The 20,659-nt window shown below is 37.7% G+C and overlaps 1 protein-coding gene across 1 annotated transcript in view; it reads right to left on the minus strand.

The window, feature by feature from the left end:
- Positions 1–20,357, minus strand: part of UBR1 (ubiquitin protein ligase E3 component n-recognin 1) — a 129,605-nt gene extending 109,248 nt beyond the window's left edge. The window contains exons 1-3 of the mRNA XM_012649137.1: positions 20,258–20,357; positions 7,637–7,893; positions 6,698–6,776 (exon numbers count right to left, since the gene is read on the minus strand). Of these exons, the coding sequence (XP_012504591.1) occupies positions 6,698–6,776; positions 7,637–7,893; positions 20,258–20,338 (417 nt within the window). The 5' untranslated portion in view covers positions 20,339–20,357. The remainder of the gene's footprint in view (positions 1–6,697; positions 6,777–7,636; positions 7,894–20,257) is intronic.
- Positions 20,358–20,659: the final 302 nt, after the last annotated feature.

A 20,659-nucleotide genomic window follows, 5' to 3' on the forward strand; every position in this document is an offset into this window, starting at 1 on the left:
TATATAAAAACAAAGGTATATGTGTTTGTTCAAAGCAACATTGTGTTAATCAGTGAAAAAATGGAAACAATCTAGGTATCCAGAAAAAGGGGAAGCATTAAATATATAATGATATATTCACAAAAAGGAATATATATAGCAATTAAATAAGCCAAGACTTAATATAAAATAATCCCCATGATATCCTTTTAAGCTAAAAACAAGTTGTAAAACAGAATATACAATTTATACACACATACACACAAATACCCCAACTAAACATAATAAAGATCAGTATGGATATATACTATATTGTTAACAGTGTTACCTCTGGGGAGGAAAATATGATGGGGCAAAAAGGCAATTATAATTTCTATTTATATGTATTCTTCTGCATTAATTGAAATTTTTAAAAGGTAGTTTTTAGTGTATTGCCTAGGTAAATAATTTTTTCAATGCTGTGTTTCAAAGACAATGTATGAATATAAATTCTCATCATATAATTACAGAATGTATAAAGCAGGCTGATGCTAAAATATAACCTCATAGTTGTTTTTATAATTAAATCTTAGGTGTCAGTTTTGCCTATGATTTAGCCATTTTGATCCTAACACTTCAATTCATTTCAACAAATGCTTATTGAAAGCCTCTATGTCCTTACTATGACAGACACAGGAGGTATGAAGCACATAAGACCTGAGCCTTGTCCTTGAGAGGTTTATAGTCAGTTGAGGATGAAAGACACATAAATGTATCATTACAACTTGGCAAGTGAAGATAGAGGAATACACAGGAAAGGGACAGAGAAAAAGAAGATTGTTAGTGGGCTTTTTCATTCTCTAGATATGTTCTAACTGGCTTTGGAATGTGTTCAATAAGAGTATCATATCACTCTCAAGGTTATAAGCAGGCCTGGGTTTTAGTATCAGGTCCCAAGATACGAAACCCTAGTTAGGTAAACTCAGCCACTGTTTTGGATCTATTTGATCAAGTTATGCTATTTTTGAGATCTTGACTTCTTAGCATTTAATCTTATCAAATCAAAGACCTTGGTCCCATCTGCAAGAATGATGGCAAAATAAGCAGCAAATGACTTTGTTCCTATTATCCAAAAAGATGACAGTAAAGTAATAATGCATGAGTATTCTATATTCATCCTTCCAAAATCAGCAAAGACAAATTTAGACAACATTAAGAACAATCAACAGAATACACTCTAAATGTAATGGGAAATTTTTTTTTTTGAAAGCCAGATTTCAGTTAAAACTTTAAAAGTTTTCTGTAGGTTCTTGGGCTGCTACTGGTAGCATATTTTGTATAATTCTTTCCTAAAGCAATCTGGCAAAATGCACCAAGAACCTTAAAAAGTTCATTTTTAAAAATTAACAGAGTTTATTTTTTAGCAGTTTTAAGTTTAAAGAAAAACTGAGCAGAAATTACAAAGTTCCCATATATCCCTTCTCCCCTCTGCTGTAGTTTCCTTTATTATTAACACTTTGCATTTGTGTAATATTAATACATTCATTACAATTGATGAGTCAATGTTAAAATTGATGAGCCAATGTTAATACACTATTATGAATTACATAAAGTTTTTAGTTTACATAATGTAATATAGTTTACATTAAGGTTCACTCTTGGTGTTGTACACTTTGGGGGTTTTAATAAATATATAACAATATGTTTACATCACTATAGTATCATGCAGAAGAGTTTTGCTGGCCTAAAAACCCTCTGTGCCCTACCTATTCATTCCTCACTCCCTATCACCACCATCCCCCAGCCACTGGCACCCACTGAGTTTTTTACTGTCTTCATAGTTTTGCCTTTTCTAAAACGTCATATGGTTGACTCAGAGTATATAGCCTTTTCAGAATGGCTGCTTTCATTTATCGACATGCATTTAGGTTTCCACCGTGTGTTTTCATGGCTCGATAGCTCATTTCTTTTTAGAACTAAATAATACTCTATTGTATGTATCTCCTTCACCTATTAAAGGACAGGTAATAGGTAACACCGTTGGGCTGGGTGTGGTGGCTCACGCCTGTAATCCTAACACTGTGGGAGGCTGAGGCAGCAGGATCGCTTGAGGTCCAGAGTTCAAGACCAGCCTCAGCAACAATGAGACTCCGTCTCTACTAAAAATAGAAAAAATTAGCTGGCCAATGAAAAACAGAAACAAAAAATTAGCCGGGCATGGTGGTGCGTGCCTGTAGTCCCAGCCACCCAAAAGGCTGAGGCAGAAGGATCGCTTGAGCCCAAGAGTTTGAGGTTGCTGTGAGCTAAGTTGACCCACGGCACTCTAGCCCAGGCAACAGAGAAAGACTCTGTCTCAAAAAAAAAAAAAAACAGGACATCTTGGTTGCTCCAAAGTTTTGGCAAATATGAATAAAGCTGCTATAAACATTCATGTGCAGTTTTTTGTGTAGACATAAGTTTTCAACTCATTTGTGTAAATAAGAAGGAGCGCTATTATTGGATCATGTGGTAAAAGTACGCTTAGTTTTGTAAGAAACTGCTGAACTACTTAGTTCTCTAAGAAACTTCTAAAGCAGCGGTACCATTTTGCATTCCCACCAGCAATGAATAAGATGTAATGAGTTGCTCTATATCCTCGCCAGCATTTGGTATTGTCAGTGTTTTGGACTTTCACCATTCTAACACATCTGCAGTACTATCTCGTTGTTTTAATTTGCAATTCCCTAGTGACATATGATGTTATATCTTTTAGTGTGCTTACTGTATACTGTTTGTATATATTCCTGGTGAAGTGTCTGTTCAGATATTTTGCCCATTTTTTAACTGGGTTGTTTGTTTTCTTATTCTTGAATTTTAAGAGCTCTTTACATATTTTTATAACAGTTCTTTATCAGATGTACATTTGGCAAAGATTTTTTGGCTTAGTCTGTGGCTTGTCTTTCTATTCTATTAAAGGTCCATACCCTAAGGAAATAATTCTACATATGGAAAAATAATTTATACATAAAGATGTTTATGGCAATACTGTTTATCATTTTTAAAAAACTGACACCCAAATAAATTCCTCAATAACAGGTAAATGATAAAACAAATAATGGTTAAATATAATATACAGTATGTTCTAAAAGAAGTATCACAAACTGAATGGATAATTTTATATATTTTGCTTTTTCCATTTAAAAGTATAACATAAAAATATTTTTCTTTCTTTTGCAACTCTGTAAAGTTCATTTTTAAACTATTTTTTTCTTTTTTCTTTTTTGTCCCCAGCCAGAAAGAAAAACAGAAAACTTCTTTTTTTTCTGATTAGAAGAGATGATTCTAGGAATATACTCTTTTTGTAACTCACTTTTCTCATTTAACACAAAAGAAATAATCTTTAACAGTGAGTGTGTGTTTGTATGCATGTATGTATTTTTGAGGAGGAAAATGCAGAGTTTTACTCTAAGTTTTTTTAAGGAGTAAACTATTGAAAAGCTGGAGATCAAAAAGAAGGGTCACATTATACACTGTAGAACAAAGAGCTCAATATTTTGTTTTTTCCTTTCTCTTGAAAATCATTTTGGAATATTCTGCCACAAAAGGTTTTTCTTGGTCCTTTCTTCATATGATATCTGATCTTAAGTCTCCTCTGCCATTATTCTCCCTTTTTTCCCCTACTCTAAAGCAAGACATAGCCCTTCTTATTTCTTCTGATCTTTTTTTAAAATGGTTCTTTTTCTATGAAATGTTTTATTATACAAAAGAATATATACAATGTAGAAGTAAGTTACAAAGTATAACAATGAAATGAACCCACATCCAACCAAAGAGACCATCAAAACTGCTGAAGCTCCCTGTGTGATCATCCAGAGTCCCATTCCCTTACGTGCCCTGGAGATAAACTACTCAACAGAATCGTGTTTATCAGTCATTCCCTCACTTTCCTTTAAAAATCTCACCACACATACTTGCATTCCAGAAAGCTTCTATCAACTTACTCTCCCACTGGAAGTGTTCTATTCTCTTCACACTTTTGATGGATATTTTTTTAAGCTTGTAAACATAATTTTTTATTAGTCACACAATAGCCCATCTTTCTGATGACTAAAAATTCCTGTGTACGCACCAAGTAGAGCTCTACAAAAACCGAAGACGATATTCCGTAAGAGTATGTTTGTGGTGGCAATGTAGACTGGTAAGCTTTAAATACCTGAAAGTAGATTAGTGAAGAGGGTCCCAAAAATTAAAACAAGTTTTGACTAGCCTACAGAGAAACCACAAAAGGAAGAACAATGTGGTGAGCTCTTTCACAGAAGTAGATGTATTCAATTCAAAGGACTGTGCTCTATTCTGAGATTATCCTACTTGCCTGGAATTAAAATGTCTTCTCCTTTATAAAATCATAGCAGATGACAGGTATTTTTGGATAGCCGTTCATTTGCCTTTCTTTAAAAATTAAATTCAACTTAGGTGGCCAAATAAAAAGTTGAAAACCCTATGTCTTACCCAAAGATTTCTGAAATTGTACTGACCTACAAAATCCCAAAGCTTGGGAAGCATAGCCTTAGGAATCTTCAAATCCAAGGAATCTAAAAGGTTTTGAGCCTTCAGCATCTCTTCCCTTTAGTCTCCCAGAGTAAAAATGAAAAGAAATCAACAACTTTTTCCTCGTCTCTACTTCTGGCATTATTTCTTGAGTTCTCCAGCACAAGAAAAAACTATAATTAATCGAGATGACTGGGAAATATGGACTATAACCAATACTTTGTAAATTCCATCAATGATTAGTTTTGCAATCTTGGGAAAACATTTTAATTTCACTATAGCATAGGCTCCCCAATCTGTTTTTTCTTATGCACAGTAATACCTGTAACCTATACCTATAGCCCATTACTTCCTGAGATGAAAGTGGTAACATGAAAGCCAGTCTAAAACTATGAACAGAAGTTTCAACTTTACGGAAGATATGGTCTATCTAACCTCAAGATACTATTTACATTTACACAAGACTTTAGACATGTTATATATACAAAGAGAAACATCAATTATTACGTCTAAGCCCAGATTACAGAACCAGCACTATTATTTGAGGAATACACTTTAGCTCAAAATAATAAAGTTGTCAAAAAATGTAACAGGAAAGGAAAAAGACATCAAGCTCATTAGTAATTAGAAAAACAATAATTAAGACCACAATGTATTAATTATATACCCACCAGATTAGCTAAAATTAAAAAGATAAACAATACCAAAGCTTATAAGAATGTGGAGCAATGGAAACTCTCATATATAGCTGGAGAGCCTGTAAATTGATATTATCATTTTAGAAAACAGTCTGATATTATCAACTATGACTGAGGATCCGTATACCCTAGAACTCAGCAATTCTATTCCAGATATACTCCCTAAAGAAACTCCTGTATACGTGTACCAAAATATATGAACAAAAATGTTCATATCAGAATTGTTCATAATAGACCCAAATTATTAACAATTTACGTATCCATATATAGAACAATGAATAAACTGAACACTATAAGGCCAATGGACAAACTATAGCTAACGCTACTCAACAATAAGAAAATACATAATGCTACTCCAACAGTAAGAAAAATATACAGTATGACTCCATCTATATAAAGTTCAAACACAGATAAAACTATTCAATATGATTTGGTGATAAGCTAAATAGGGAAAAAAATCAAGGAAACCATTATCACAAAACACAGGAGAGAGGTTTGCTCAAGGAAGGAGAGAGCAATTGCTATTCAGAAGGGACAAATGAGGGGCCTCGGAGATGTGGCAATGTCTTATTTCTTGACCTGAGTAGTGGATAAACAGGTGTTTGCTTTATAGTGATTCTTTAAACTGCTCATATGCCTTACACATCTTTTGCATAAAAATGATAGGGCCAGGGCCTGGGCATGATGGTTCACACCTGTAATCCTAGCACTCTGGAAGGCCAAGGCAGGAGGATCACTTGAGGTCAGGAGTTCGAGACCAGCCTCAGCAAGAGTGAGACCCTGTCCCTACTAAAAATAGAAAGAGATTAGCCGGATAACTAAAAATAGAAAAAATTAGCCAGGCATGGTGGTGCATGCCTGTAGTCCCAGCTACTCAGGAGGCTGAGGCAGGAGGATGGCTTGAGCCCAGGCATTTGAAGTTACAGTGAGCTAGGCTGATGCCATGACACTCTAGCCCAGGCAACAGAGCGAGACTCTGTCTCAAAAAAAGAAAAAAAAAAATGATAGGGCTGGGCACGGTGGCTCACACCTGTGATCCTAGCACTTTGGGAGGCCAAGGCTGGAGGATCATTTGAGGCCAGGAATTCAAGACCAGCCTGGGCAACATAGCAATACCCCATCTCTATAAACAACTTTTTTAAAAAATAGCTCGGTATGGTAGTAGAAGCCTGTCGTCCTAGCTACCTGAGAGGCTGAGATAGAAGGATCATTTTGCATCAGCCCAGGAGTTCAAGCTTACAGTGAGCTATGACTGTGCCACTGCACTTCAGCCTGGGTGACAGTGAGATCCTGTCTCTTTAAAAAAAAAAGAAAAAAAGATATATTTCACCAAAAAATTATAAGGAGGCTACCTCAACATTGTAGATGTCCTATCACATTTATGTTTAACTAGAAGCTAAAGGTCCACATTATCAGAGTTGTTATAGCAGGAAGTCAAATACTGGTCAAGAATTTGGACTAGATGGCCAACAGATTCCTTCTAATTAAGAGATTTTATGGATCTATTTTCATACCTTGTAACGATGATTTTTATGAACACTATTCTGGAAGCAGTCCATACAGAGTACACAGGTTGGATCAATTGCACAGTCCCTGAAAAAGATCAAAAATTAGATTAAAAAATATAGATGATTCCCACTGATGCTTAAGGTATGACTATAATACAGTGTGAATGAGTTTCCTGTATGGTACACAAACTGAATATGAAAATGCCTCAAAAATTCAATTCTGAAAATGTTTTGAACAAAGATAATATAGTCAGCATAATTTTAGCTTCATTTTAGTCACATTTGAATGTGTAAGTTGGATGTTTGGTTTTAAAGCAACTGCTCTCATAGAACAAAAAGCTAAAGCTTTTTGTCCAGTTTCCCTACCACTGGCCTCTTCTATTCTACTAAATTTCAACTGTTCCTATAGGTCCACAATCTCTTATCCACAATTCTGAAGTCCAAAAAGCCTTGAAACTGAAAGGTTTTGTTTTTTTTGGCACCAAATCTCACTTGGTGGCAAAAAATGATCTGACGTGACATAAAACTATAGACTTTATATCACTTGCTGTGAATATTCATAGATGTCTTACAGAAATGCTGTGTTTGATTCAGGGTCCTGCCCTGACTCTACTGGGGAAGTACTCAGAATTCTGAAATACATCTGGCCCCAAGAGTTTCAGATAAGAGTATGTTGAGTACATTACAAACAAGACAAAAATCTATCATTTATATACTTTCAGAGGACAGGAAGAAAAAGTGACAGAACTGTTTAACTATAAGTCATATATTCAAAAACAAGCTGTATTAGCAAAAACAGACTTATAAGTGTATAATAAAAGGGAGTTAATTAAGTAGGATTAAATGTATCATAAATAGTAATAAACCAAGAAAAGTATATCATGAAATAGGTACAAAATACCAAGATTGTAATTATAACAAATCTTGCAAATTTCTAATTCTTACCTACAAGAATATGTTGTCTCTCCACTTTTAAAAACCTTCCCACAAAGCTGAAATGCTCCACTGTGCTTCAATTTCTCTAAGCAAATATCTGGATCTTCCCCAAATAAGTACCATTCCAATGGAGTGAATATTGACATTAGCACACTCTCTTCCTGCTTTTCCAAGTCTGGGTCCATTTCAGCAAAATAAATTTCTGGTACCAACTGGGCCAAATGATGCAAGAAAGCAGTATAAAAATCAACTTGTTGATCCCACCACTGAAAGAAAAGATGATGAAAATTAGACTTTCTCATAAGTTCCTTCTTAACAATCTAGGGGCACAAGTAATGGCATAATTCTATAATTTCAAAGTGATTAACAGTGTATTTTATCCTTTACCAATACAAAAGGAAATGGGTGGTTTTTAAAAAACTAACTGGAAATAAGCAGTTGGCTACATACCACAGATATGTGGATAAAAAGAAGAGTAGCTGTAGTGGATGAGAATTACCCTTCCCTTCTGGAATGGCCAAGTCCTGCTGTGTGAAGGTGATCCTATCATCAGTCACAGGCTGCACAAGGCATTCCCCATACTCTCAGTTTGTTTTAGGGAACCATAGTGTTTAACAAGAGATCAAAATAAACATAAGCCAGAGTTCTGCAAATACAAAAAGCACTAACCATAAAAGAAAAAAAATGGATAAATTGGACCTCATCAAAAGTAAAACCTTCTGCTCTTCAAAAGAAACTATTAGAGATAGCTTATTTGCACATGAAAACATGCTCAAGATTATTAGTCATTAGGGGAACACAAATTAAAGTGACAATGAGATACCCCTATTTAACCTATTAGAGTGGCTAAAATAAAAAAACTGGCACTATCAAATGCTAACAAAGCCAGGCAGGGTACCCCCACCTACAGTCACAGCTACTCGGAAGGGAGACAGGAAGATCGCTTGAGGCTAGGGAATAGCCACTGCACTCCAGCCTAGGCAACATGGGGAGCCCAGTCTCTAAAAACAAAACAAAACAAACAAAAAAACTTATCTAAGGAGTTTTATAAGCTGACAATATTAGAATTAAGATTTTTTTTTTTTTTTTTTTTGAGACAGAGTCTCACTGTGTTGCCTGGGCTAGAGTGCCGTTGCGTCATCCTAGCTCACAGCAACCTCAAACTCCTGGGCTCAAGCGATCCTCCTGCCTCAGCCTCCCGAGTAACTGGGACTACAGGCATGCGCCACCATGCCCGGCTAATTTTTTTTTTCTATATATTTTTAGTTGTCCAATTAATTTCTTTTCTAATTTTAGTAGAGACGGGGGTTTCGCTCTTGTTCAGGCTGGTTTCGAACTCCTGAGCTCAAACAATCCACCCGCCTCGGCCTCCCAGAGAGCTAGGATTACAGGCGTGAGCCACTGCGCCCGGCCTAGAATTAAAATTTTACATAAGGTTCCAAAATAGGTCACCAAGGAAAGTTACAGATATTTGATTAATACATATATATGGCTGAGTTTACTCTCATTAACTTCAATATTCCATTCACAAATAAATTCAACTCAATAAAACTTTATGGAAAATATGTTAAAGTAAGATACTGCTGTGGGAATTGAATTAGCCCATTCTCTTTGAAGGGTAATTTGCAGATAGCTATTAAAATTTTAAATTTATGTATCATTGACCCACTGTATCATTCTCACTTCTAGGAATTTATTCCTCAGATAAACTCAAACATGTATAAAGAAAGTATTTTATTTGCAGCATTATTTATAATAGTGAAAGACTGGAAACAACCTAAATGTCCCAAAACAAGAGTTGAATAAATCATAGAACATAAATTCAATGCAGCCATTATAGTATTTTTCCTCATTTGCAACAGGAATAAAATTAAGAATTTTAAACTTCAATGTCCTGAAAAAAACGCTCCCCCCACCCACCATTTGGAATTAAGGGAAGGCTTTCCTAAATGACTGTTCTGTAAAAGCAAGTTCTCACAACATTTAAATTCCCACACATTCCAAACATTTCCCTCATCCCATGGAGACCAGAAGATATGTTCTCAACTCTGACCCAGGGGCTTGGCTGTCTGGGAACATCATTCTGAAAAAGGAACTTATTTAAGTAGACTCCTTTTGTTCAAACCACAACTTGACCTTCCTTAGACAACTGCTGGACATCTACAGAGCTTTGAGTCCTGTAATTCTCCAATTTTTCTTTTTAAAGTGGCAACGAAATCTGGAGGGTCTAAATTTTTCATAGCCAGTACTGGATTACTAATTAGAACATCTCTAGGCACAAAGAAATCTTTGGTTATACAAAGTTTTCTTGTAACACTATTTGACATATTCATAGTTTAAAAACAAACAAAAAGAAACTGTAATTCAACTGCTTAGCCCATAGAAAACTCCATTTATAACATATCTGATAGTTAGCTACCTAAGCCTATCTGAACACTTCTCAACCAACTTCCATTCTTAGAGCTCATAACTAAGCCAAAATCTATCTTCCTGTAACTTTTATCCTAAGCTACCTGAAATAATCCAGTATAATTCATTCTGCTCTTGCATCAAACAGCCTTTTAAATAACTGAAGATAACTATCATATCTCTCATTAGTCTCTTCATTCCAGGGCTAAGGTGAAATGAAGAGATCAAAGAAATTTGTCCATTCCTAGAAATGAAATTTGGCCATCCCTAATGACATGGTATCCAGACCACTCTCCATATTGATTACTCTTTTATGGAACATGCACAACAAGCTTCTGCACAGAGGAATGGGATTATTTTATTACCTTACTTATCCTAGGCACTAAACTGCTTTAAAAGATTACATTCTTTTTTTTGGCAGCCACATCACACTTATGACTTGGTGAACATGCAAACAACTAAAACCCTTAGATCAATGACAGAGAAGAGACCTAGTCCTATATACAAATGAACCTAGGTATAAGGCTTTACTTGCATCACAATTAAGTCTCACCTTGTTAGTTTTGACACAATATTCAGCCTAAGGAGTTTTTGTTTTTTTTTTTTCATCTTATATTTGTTATCCCTGTCGGCCTTGTGCTGTCTGTAAATCTGACAAGTCTTCTATGAGTTTATGACATCGATAAAATAAGGCAGGGTCAAATACAAAGCCATGTGACAAACAAGGCCCCTCTCTTTTCTTTCCTGTTGAGATCATGCATAAGCATGCTGTCAGAATTTGGTTTTTCAAAGCATCCTGTCCCTCCTAAGCTATCCTCTACCTTTTTCACTTCTGACCATAGGTCATGCCCCAATTTTCTTGGCTCTCCTTGAAGTCTCTGAATGAATGAAATGTGCTTTCCTAAACTCTAGGGTATATATCTCATATTCTGTTTCTGTTGTATGGAATAAATATTTGCAAATCAACTAAAATGTTCTCTTAGATTATAAGGCAGAATATGTGTATATAAAAAAATGAATGGATAAACTAATAGACTTTCCCTTTTGTGGCTGAAGTCATTTCTAGCTTACTCATAAATACCTAAAGTTCAAAGGCATTTTAAAAGATAGTCCATAAAGACATTAAGTGGTATTAATGTGGCTCCACTCCTCTAATCAAGTCAAATAGACTTGGTTCTGAAGAGCAGCATTAAGTAAACTATTAGAAGGAAAATTATACTCAATTGAATGACACCAGACTCCATTCTTTCTGTGTCATTCCCAGGTAGCAAGTGGGCACTTAGGAAAGTGCAATAACTCTTCCGAAGTCTTTCAGTAATGTTTATTTAGTACAGCACATTTCCATGAGCACTCAGCTTACTACAGGGGTGTGACAACATTAAAAAAAAAAAAAGGCTATACCAAATGCTTTAAGGAACCAAGCTCATGGTCAGGTGTGGTCCTAGCACTCTGGGAGGCCAAGGCAGGAGGATTGCTTGAGCTCAGGAGTTGAAGACCACCCTGATAAGAGTGAGAACCAGTCTCTACTAAAAATAGCAAAATTAGCCACGCTTCATGGCATGCGCCTATAATCCCAGCTACTCAGGAGGCTGAGGCAGGAGGATGCCTTGAGCCCAGGAGTTTGAGGTTGCTATGAGCTAGGCTGACGCCACGGCACTCTAGCCCGGGCAACAGAGTAAGACTCTGTCTCAAAAAACAAAAAAAAAAAAAAAAAAAAAAAAAAAAAAAAAAAAAAAAAAAAAAAAAGAAAAGAAAAGAAAAGAAAAAGAAACGGATAAAGTGATAGCAAGGGAATTCTGAGGTAACCCCCAAAGCCAGCACACAAAGAAAGGACAGGCAAGATACCAACATACCTTGGAGATATTGCGGGTTCACCCTCAGACTACCAAAATAGAGCAAACATTGTGATAAAGTGAGTCGCACAAATTTTTTGGTTTCCGAATGCATATAAAAGTTATGTTTATACTGTGTAATCCATTAAGTGCACAATAGCATTATGTATAAAAAGAACGAACATACTTTGATAGAAAAATACTTTACGACTAAAAAATGCTAATGATCATCTGAGCCTTCAGCAAACTATAATACTTGTGCTGGTATAGGGTCTTGCCTTGACGTTGATGGCTGCTGACTGATCCCGGTGGTGGCTGCTGAAGGTTGAGGTGGCTGTGGCAATTTCCTAAAATAAGATAATAATGAAGTTTGCTGCATTGACTCTTCCTTTCATGAAAGGCTTCCCTGTAGCATGCAATATTATTTGATAGCATTTTACCCGCAGTAGAACTTCCTTGAAAATTAGAGTCAGTTCTCTCCAACCTTGCCACTCCTTTATCAACTAAGTTTATGTAATATTCTAAATCCTTTGCTGTCCTTGCCATAAGGTTCACAGCATCTTCACCAGGAGTAGATTCTATCTCAAGAAACCACCTCTTGGCTCATCAGCAAAAAGCAACTCCTCATCCATTCAAGTTTTATCATGAGATTGCAGCAATTCAGTCACAGCTTCAGGCTCCACTTCTAATTCCACTTCTCTTGCTATTTCTACCACATCTGCAGTTACTTCCTCCACAGAAGTCTTAAACCCCTCAAAGTCATCCATGAGCATTGGAAATCAACTTCTTCCAAATGCCTACTCATGTGGATATTTTGACCTCCTCCCATCAACCACAAATGTTCTTAACGGCATCTAGAATGGTGACTCCTTTCCAGAAGGTTTCCAATTGACATTGCCCATGTCCATCAGAAGAATCACTATCTATGGCAGCTATAGCCTATAATAAGAATTGAAATTCAAAATTACTTTTTCTTTTTTTTTTGAGACAGAGTCTCACTCTTTTTGCCCGGGCTAGAGTGCCGTGGCATCAGCCTAGCTCACAGCAACCTCAAACTCCTGGGCTCAAGCGATCCTTCTGCCTCAGCTTCCTGAGTAGCTGGGACTACAGGCACACGCCACCATGCCCGGCTAATTTTTTCTATATATTTTTAGTTGTCTGATTCATTTCTTTCTATTTTTAGTAGAGACGGGGTCTCGCTCTTGCTCAGGCGGGTCTCAAAATCCTGAGCTCAAACAATCCGCCCACCTCGGCCACCCAGAGTGCTAGGATTACAGGCATGAGCCACCGTGCCCGGCCCTCCAAAATTACTCTTGATCCACCAGCTGAAGAATGGATTTTTTGTTGGCAGGCATGAAAACATTAATTTCTTTGTACATCTCCAGAAGATCTCTTGGGTGACCAGGTGCATTGTCAATGAGCAGTAATATTTTTAAAGCAATCTTTCTTTCTGAGGTCTCAAAAGTGAACTTAATATTAATATATTCGGTAAACCATGTTGTAAACAGGTTTGCTGTCATCCAGGACTTGTTCCATTTATAGAGCATAGGCAAAGTAGATTCAGCATAATTCTTAAGGGCCCTAGCACTTGGGGGATGGTAAATGAGCACTGGCTTCAACTTAAAGTCACCAGCTGCATTAGCCCCTAACAAGAAAGTCAGCCTGTCCTTTGAAGCCAGGCATTGACTTTTCCCCTCTCGCTATGAAAGTGCTAGATGTCATCTTCCAATAGAAGGTAATTTCATCCATACTGAAAATGTGTTGTTGAATATAACCACCTTTATCAATCTTAGCAGGTATCTGCTGGATAATTTGGTGCAGCTTTTCCATCAATCAGCACTTGCTGCTTCACTTTGCATTTTTATGTTATAGAAAAGGCTTCTTTCCTTAAACCTCATGAACCAACCTCTGCTAGCTTCCAGCTTTTCTTCTGCAGCTTCCTCACCTCTCTCAGCCTTCATGGAATTGAATAGAGTTAGGGCCACAGCTCTGGATAGCTGGTTTGAGCTTCTATACAGACCACTAAACATTTCTCCTTATCGATAAGAAGGCTGATTTGCTTTATCATTCATGTGTTCATGGGAGTAGCACTTTTCATTTCCTTCAAGAATGTTTTCTTTGCATTCACAGCTTAGCTAACTGCTTGGTGCAAGTTGGCCTATCTCCGCTTTCAATATGCCTTCCTCACTAAGCTTCATCATTTCTAGCTTTTGATTTAAAGTGAGAGATGTTCCACTCTTCTATCCACTTGACACTTTGAGGCCATTACAGGGCGATTAATTGATCTAATTTCAATATTGTCATGTCTCTGAAAATAGGGAGGCCCAGGGAGAGGACTAGAGATAGGGGAATAGGTAGAGCAGTCAGAACACACACACCATTTAAGTTGCTATCTTATATGGGCACATTTTTTGGTGTCCCGAAACAATTGCAATAGTATCATCAAAAATCACTGACTACAGATCACCAAAGCAGATATGATAATGAAAAAAGTTTGAAATATTGCAGGAATTACCAAAACATGACAAAGAGATATGAAGTGAGCACATGCTATTGGAAAAATGGTGCTAATATATTTTCTAGATGCAGGGTTGCCACAAACTTTCAATTTGTAAAAAAATGCAGAATCTGCAAAGCACAATAAAGTGAAGCACAATAAAACAAGATATGCCTGCATTTTGTTGGTTCATCTGTATCACTGATTTATATACATATCTATCCAGACAGACTCTCTATGCAATATTGAGGACAAAAACCTTTTTATTTGCAAGATAATGTCTGTTATTAAACATGAGAAGTCAGTTTCCAGCACCAGTTCATTGACGCAAAGTTACTGTTCTTTCCCTAGCCTCTTACACCTATAGTGGGACTGAATTAGTCACTTGACCTAGGGTTTTAGAACTTAACTTCATATCTAACACTGTAAAATTTGGTACTGAAAATCAGAATTTCCTAACTGCCCACAATAGAAATTATGAGATGATGAAAAAGCAACAGACATTAGGCCTTGCTACGATCTGGTGGCAAGGCATTTCTAGGACTCAAGAGACCTAGGTTTTCATCATAATTTTCCCAATCAAAATGTGTCCTTACTACAGAAAGCTGTGTTCTGGTCTAAAATGATATAGATCCAAATTTCTAAGGAAAATCACCTCCAATAGAAATCACATATATCTTCTCACTTCTATTTTAAAGTCAACCACCAAAAAATTATATTATCTTTTAAAGATCCCCTATACATATAAGATCGCAGATAATTTTTTTCTTGATTTCCATAATTATTATTGCATAAGCATAATAATATTAAACTTAAAAAAAAATCCCACCATTTGGATACAAGACAACTTTGGGGAATAATGGAAATGTCCTATATCCTGATTTGGTGGTAGTCACACAAGTATATGTTTTTAAAATTTTCCAGCAAATGCTTAAAATGAATGTATTTTTCTTTTTTTAAAGATAGGGTCTCGCTCTATCGCTCAGGCTAGAGTGCCCTGGCATTATCATAGCTCATTGCAACCTCAAACTCCCGGTCTCAAGGGATCCTCCTGTCTCAGCCTCCTGAGCAGTTGGGACTACAGGCAAGCACCACCATGCTTGGCTAATTTTTAAAAATTTTTTTGTAGAGACCTGGTCTCGCTAAGTTGCTCAGGCTAGTCTCGAACTCCTGGGCTCAAGCAATCCTCCCACCTTCGCCTCTCAAAGTGCTAGGATTACAGGCATGGTGGTGCCTGGCCAGATGCATTTTATTGTATGTAAATTATGTCTCAATGTTAATATCTCTTAACCCCCTCAACTCCTATTACCATCACCTCTATTCCACTTCAGATAGCATCTCTTCATTCACTCAATAAAGATTTTGAAGCAATGTGCTAGGTACTGGAGATATATCTGTGAACAAGAAACAGTTCATGGTCTCAAGGAGTTTACTGCCTAGAAGGAAAGACAGGTAGTAAACAGACAATGTAGAGTATAGCTGCAGTATGGAAAGGATGCAATAGGAACACATAAGAGGTGCACTTTAACCTGGCTCTACCATCATGAAAACCTGATGTGCCCCCATGTACTCAAACTCTAAAATTCCCCCTTTTCTGACCATAACGTTCACTCCTTCCACTTAAATCAACCCCATGACTTTTAATACCTAAAATCCCACTGATTCACCTCCAGAATTCACATTTTGGCTTTTCTTACCTCCCTATTCAGGCTGGACTCCAAGGTTAACCACTACTACCCTAACATGCCCCTTCAATCTCTCCTTCCTTCCTCCATTCACAAACTTCATCCCCCAATCATTACCAATCTTGCTAAAATAAATTATTGATGTTGATCCTCAGTTATTCATTTGTTTAAGAACATGTGTCTTCTGTATCAAGCACATACCAAGATACACCAATGAACAAGTCAAGTCACACATGAACCTTGCCTTCATGGAATTTACATTTTGGAGGGAGAGACAGACATTTCAGTAAGTATATAAAGATAATACAGTAATTACAGATTGTAATAAGTACGGTAAAAGAAAGAAACGGGGTGTTTCGACAGAGTATAAGAGGAACCCATCTTTCAAGAAAAAGCAGAGAAAAAACACTATAGGAAAAGGGAACAGCAAGCAAAAGTACAGACCCTGAAGCAAGATACAGCCTGGGCTTCTTTTTTTTATTTTTATTTATTTATTTATTTGTTTATTTTTTGAGACAGGGTCTTGCTCTGTCACCTAGGGCTAGAGTGTAGTGGTATAATCATATCTCATTGCAACCTCAAACTCAAACTGGGCTAAGCAATCCTCCTGTCTCAGCCTCCTTCCTGAGCAGCTGAGACTAAAGCACACCACCACATCCAGCTAATTTTTCTGGTTTTTCGTAGAGATGGGGTCTCACTCATGTGCAGCCTCCTGGGCTTGTTTTAGAAACTAACAGGCCAGGGTGGCTCAAAGTGAGTGAGGAGAAAGTAACAGGAAATATGGTAGAGATATAGGGGCTAGACCTCGCCTAGTTTTGAAGGTCTTGTAATGAGTTTAGACTTTATTCCTAGTACAATGGGAAGCCACTGAAGGATTTAGGTAGGAGACTGACATGATTAGATTTAAAAAGAGTACTCTGGTTGCTCTGTGGAGAATGGACTGGAAAAGGGCAAAAGTGGAAGCAAAGAGACCTGTTAAGAGGTCACTGCAGTTGCCCAGGCAACAGATAGAGAGGCCTGGATTACAGAGGTGAAGTGGAAACAGAGAGTTATTTGTGTCCAAGAGTTATTACAGAGGTGTCATCTACTGACACAGGGATAACAAAACTCTTGATCTGCCTTCCTCCTTTCCCCTCCTAAAACCTGGTCCTTCTTCTCAGTGTATGACACAACTACTACCATGGATACTTAAGGCAAAAACTAGGGATCCAGAGGTCATCTGTTTTTTCCCTTTTCTCTCACGCCTAATCGATCAGCAAGACTTTTTGCTTCTTTCATACTTCCAAAGTCTCCCTCAAATTCATCCACTTCTCTCCATCTCCAGTGATAATCTCTCTAGTGCAAGCTATTATCAACTATGGCTTGGGTTACAGCAGTAACTTCCGAATAGCTCCCCATGTTTGAAACACCTATCAGACATCCAAGTGGAGTTGTCAAGTAGGCAGCTGGATTTATGATTCTGAAGTTTAGAAGTGAAATGACATAGAGATATAAATTTGGCAACTGAACACACACGGATGGTATTTAAAGCCACAGAACTGTATGAAATCAACTAGGCAGAAGGTATAGACAGGCAAAAGAAAGAGTTTAGTACTATGCCAAGAGATATCTTCTGAGATGGACTTAGGAAGAAAATCCAGTCAAAGACAGAAGGCAGAAGTTCTGGAACACCACCCCACATACCCTCCAGATTCCCAATTTTTCTCAGTTTTTTCTCAGTATCAACATGGACCCAATAAACCACCCTCTCCTCAAAACTATACCCTATGACACTGCACTACTCTCATCTCCTACCTGCTTAGCTTTTCCATTTTCAGGTCCTTACTCAGTTCTTCTTCCACCTTCTACCCCTGAAATTCGATCATTCCTGTTCTTGTTCTCTGTGTGTCTGACATCAGCACACAGTCTCTCCATTCCGTCTAACATGTAAAAAATACAAGCTACCATTAAGATGAGATGTTTCAGCTGCTTCTAACCTTGTCCTATCTTCTCAGTCCTAACCATCTCATAGATCTTCCGCTTTTACTACCAGTAGTGAAGTATGAACTGCTGTTGCGGGTGAAGGAAGATTGCATGCTTGTAAAAATGCAGATTCTTGGATCTTACCCCAGACCTACAGAATCAGCTCCCCTGGTGATTCTTAAGTAATGGCTTTTATAAATGTCCAGTAATTCATATCTATTATTTCACTCTAATTGCATATTAGGTAATGTTAGGAATATGACAGCCTTCATGCTCGCTGATAGCAATATGACAGAAAAATGACCTTCAGTCTAAGAAAAAAGTTTGATTTAAGGAAATCAGAAACTATAACCAGGGATAAGATTCTAACGGAACTGGTAAGATATCTTAAATCTCTGTAACTGTCCCATATTATTTATTTTTGTTTTGCCCTGTGTCCAATGGTGGTTTAAAATGCAAATCATTCAGATGGTGGTGATAAAGCCCAACTGAGCTTGCTTTGCTGAACAGCAAAGAAGTAGTAAACTGAGAAGCCAGTATCTTAGTCCACTGCCAGAATAAAATTGAAGACAGTAGCTTTAAAAAGAAAAGAAAGGTAGAATAATCTGTAGGGTCTTCAGAAGATAGATCTAAGCCAAAAAAGTGGTTAGGAGGCTTAACAGTCAGAGGTCTTCATCTACTTACCCTGTCTTGAATTAAAATTCTTTAAACACTTGGCATTATTTGTGTCATGAGACTGTGAGTTCCCTGAGGCTATATTACACTGTCTACTACTTTACAAAACCCAAAGCCTTGGCCAAAGAAATCTAATAATATTTCCTAAAGTAAAAAGTAAACAGTTGCCACATAAACTCTAGCTCAGTCCCTGCACCATTATCTCTAATTCCAAATTCATGGAATCCAGAATGAGGAGGTTTTACGGTATCATCTGAAAAGAATTACTGTATCAAATATTTCAGATAAATATTAGTCATATTCAGATACCAAACTACAACTCTTCTAACCTCAGCACACAATTTCTCCACTCCTTCTAACATGTAAAACACACAAGCTACCATTAAGACCAGATGTTTCAGCTCCTTCTAAACTAGTCCTATCTTCTCATTCCTTATCATCTCAAACAGATGGCTCCTCCTTCACTGTTTGTAGTGAAGTGAGTTTGAACTGCTATTTGGGATGGAGGAAGATTGCATGCATTGACACAGTGGCAAAACCCTTATTCCAACTCCCTTCCTACTGGGTTTCTATCTCCTAGCCAGTCTCTCCAGTCCCTGGAGTTGACTCATTCTGTAGCTCACTCTGTTCTCTCATAAAACAATGCTCAAGTGTCTGCAGGATTAAAATACTTCAAAAATGCTTTTATTAAAACTACAAACCAAAGAAATTTCAGAAAGAGGTGTACATCCCATATTTTTCTATATGCAGCTATAAAGACAAGTTGATAAAACACCATGCAGTGACAGATATTTGAATATTTCCTATATATCTCCCCACTAGATGTCTGGAGGCATCCAGAACATTCCCCTAACACTGCTCCCTACCTCTTACCCTCTTCAGCTTTCTCCCTGTAGCTAGACTACTGATTCAAATTTGCTCACTATCTCTGCCTTACCATTTTTTCAAAATACAAGAGCAAAGTACAGATTTCGATATTAATGGTAGTGCTCTGACTAGAAATTTCTAGGCATGCCTTCGTCACCTTTAAAAAGCAGCGACTGGGGATGGGTTTCTCCACTGAGGATTATGCGTGGGGTTCTCAAGATGCTATATCAAAGGACAATTCCTATATTTCACATCCTGATATGACTTGACAGTGGCAGCATTCCCTGCCACTATCACGTCTCGCCCTGCTAACTATTCAATACAATACCAGGTGTTGCGTCCTGAATGCCTGTCATCAAGAGGGGTTAGCACTTCGTCTACAGGAAAATGGCTCTTCCTCCAATCCCGCCTCAGTCCCCATATCAAACCACCTAATAACATCACTGGTTCTTTCTACTTCAGGACAGAGACATGCATGCTTGAGTTCGTCAAGACTAATACATGACAAAGACATTATATTCCGTAGACTTGGCTTGCAGAAATGTGAGCTACGACTAACTTTTCATTCGGTGGCTTCTTCCCAGATCAATTCATGTAACTCCCCCTCCCCAGAGCCGCCATAAGGGTGCAGCCCCACATCCTCCTGACCGTGGCAGGGAGGGACTGGGGGAAAGACAAAAGGAACTTGCCTACAGGGACTTACAGACGCTAGTCGCTGAGGGGTCTGGGGCAACTCGGTGCTGACTTCCATCCTCTCCGAACCCCCGGCCTCCTCGTCGGCCATCTTGAGGGAAACTGACGCCTGCAGTTCCCGACCCCTGGCCAGAGGCGAGCGGAAACCTGTGGCCAGCCGGAGAGACGAGGGACGACACTTTTACGACGGTCCCTGAGGTCGGTTTTGACGCAGAATCGAGAACGGCTTCCGGTCCGCTTCCCGGAAGCAAGCGTCACGATCTGAAGAGGCTGGAGGATTTTTTTCCTCTACTTCATTAAGCGTAGTGCTTGGTGGCTGAGTGTTTGTATATCTGGGTTTGGTGCTGAGAACTGTTGTATCTACGAGGTAAAAAATAATAAATTCTGCGTCCATTGTGAAAGGAAGAAAACG

Source organism: Propithecus coquereli, unplaced genomic scaffold (genome assembly GCF_000956105.1).
Source record: "Propithecus coquereli isolate 6110/MARCELLA unplaced genomic scaffold, Pcoq_1.0 Scaffold3, whole genome shotgun sequence".
Taxonomy (NCBI): domain Eukaryota; kingdom Metazoa; phylum Chordata; class Mammalia; order Primates; family Indriidae; genus Propithecus; species Propithecus coquereli.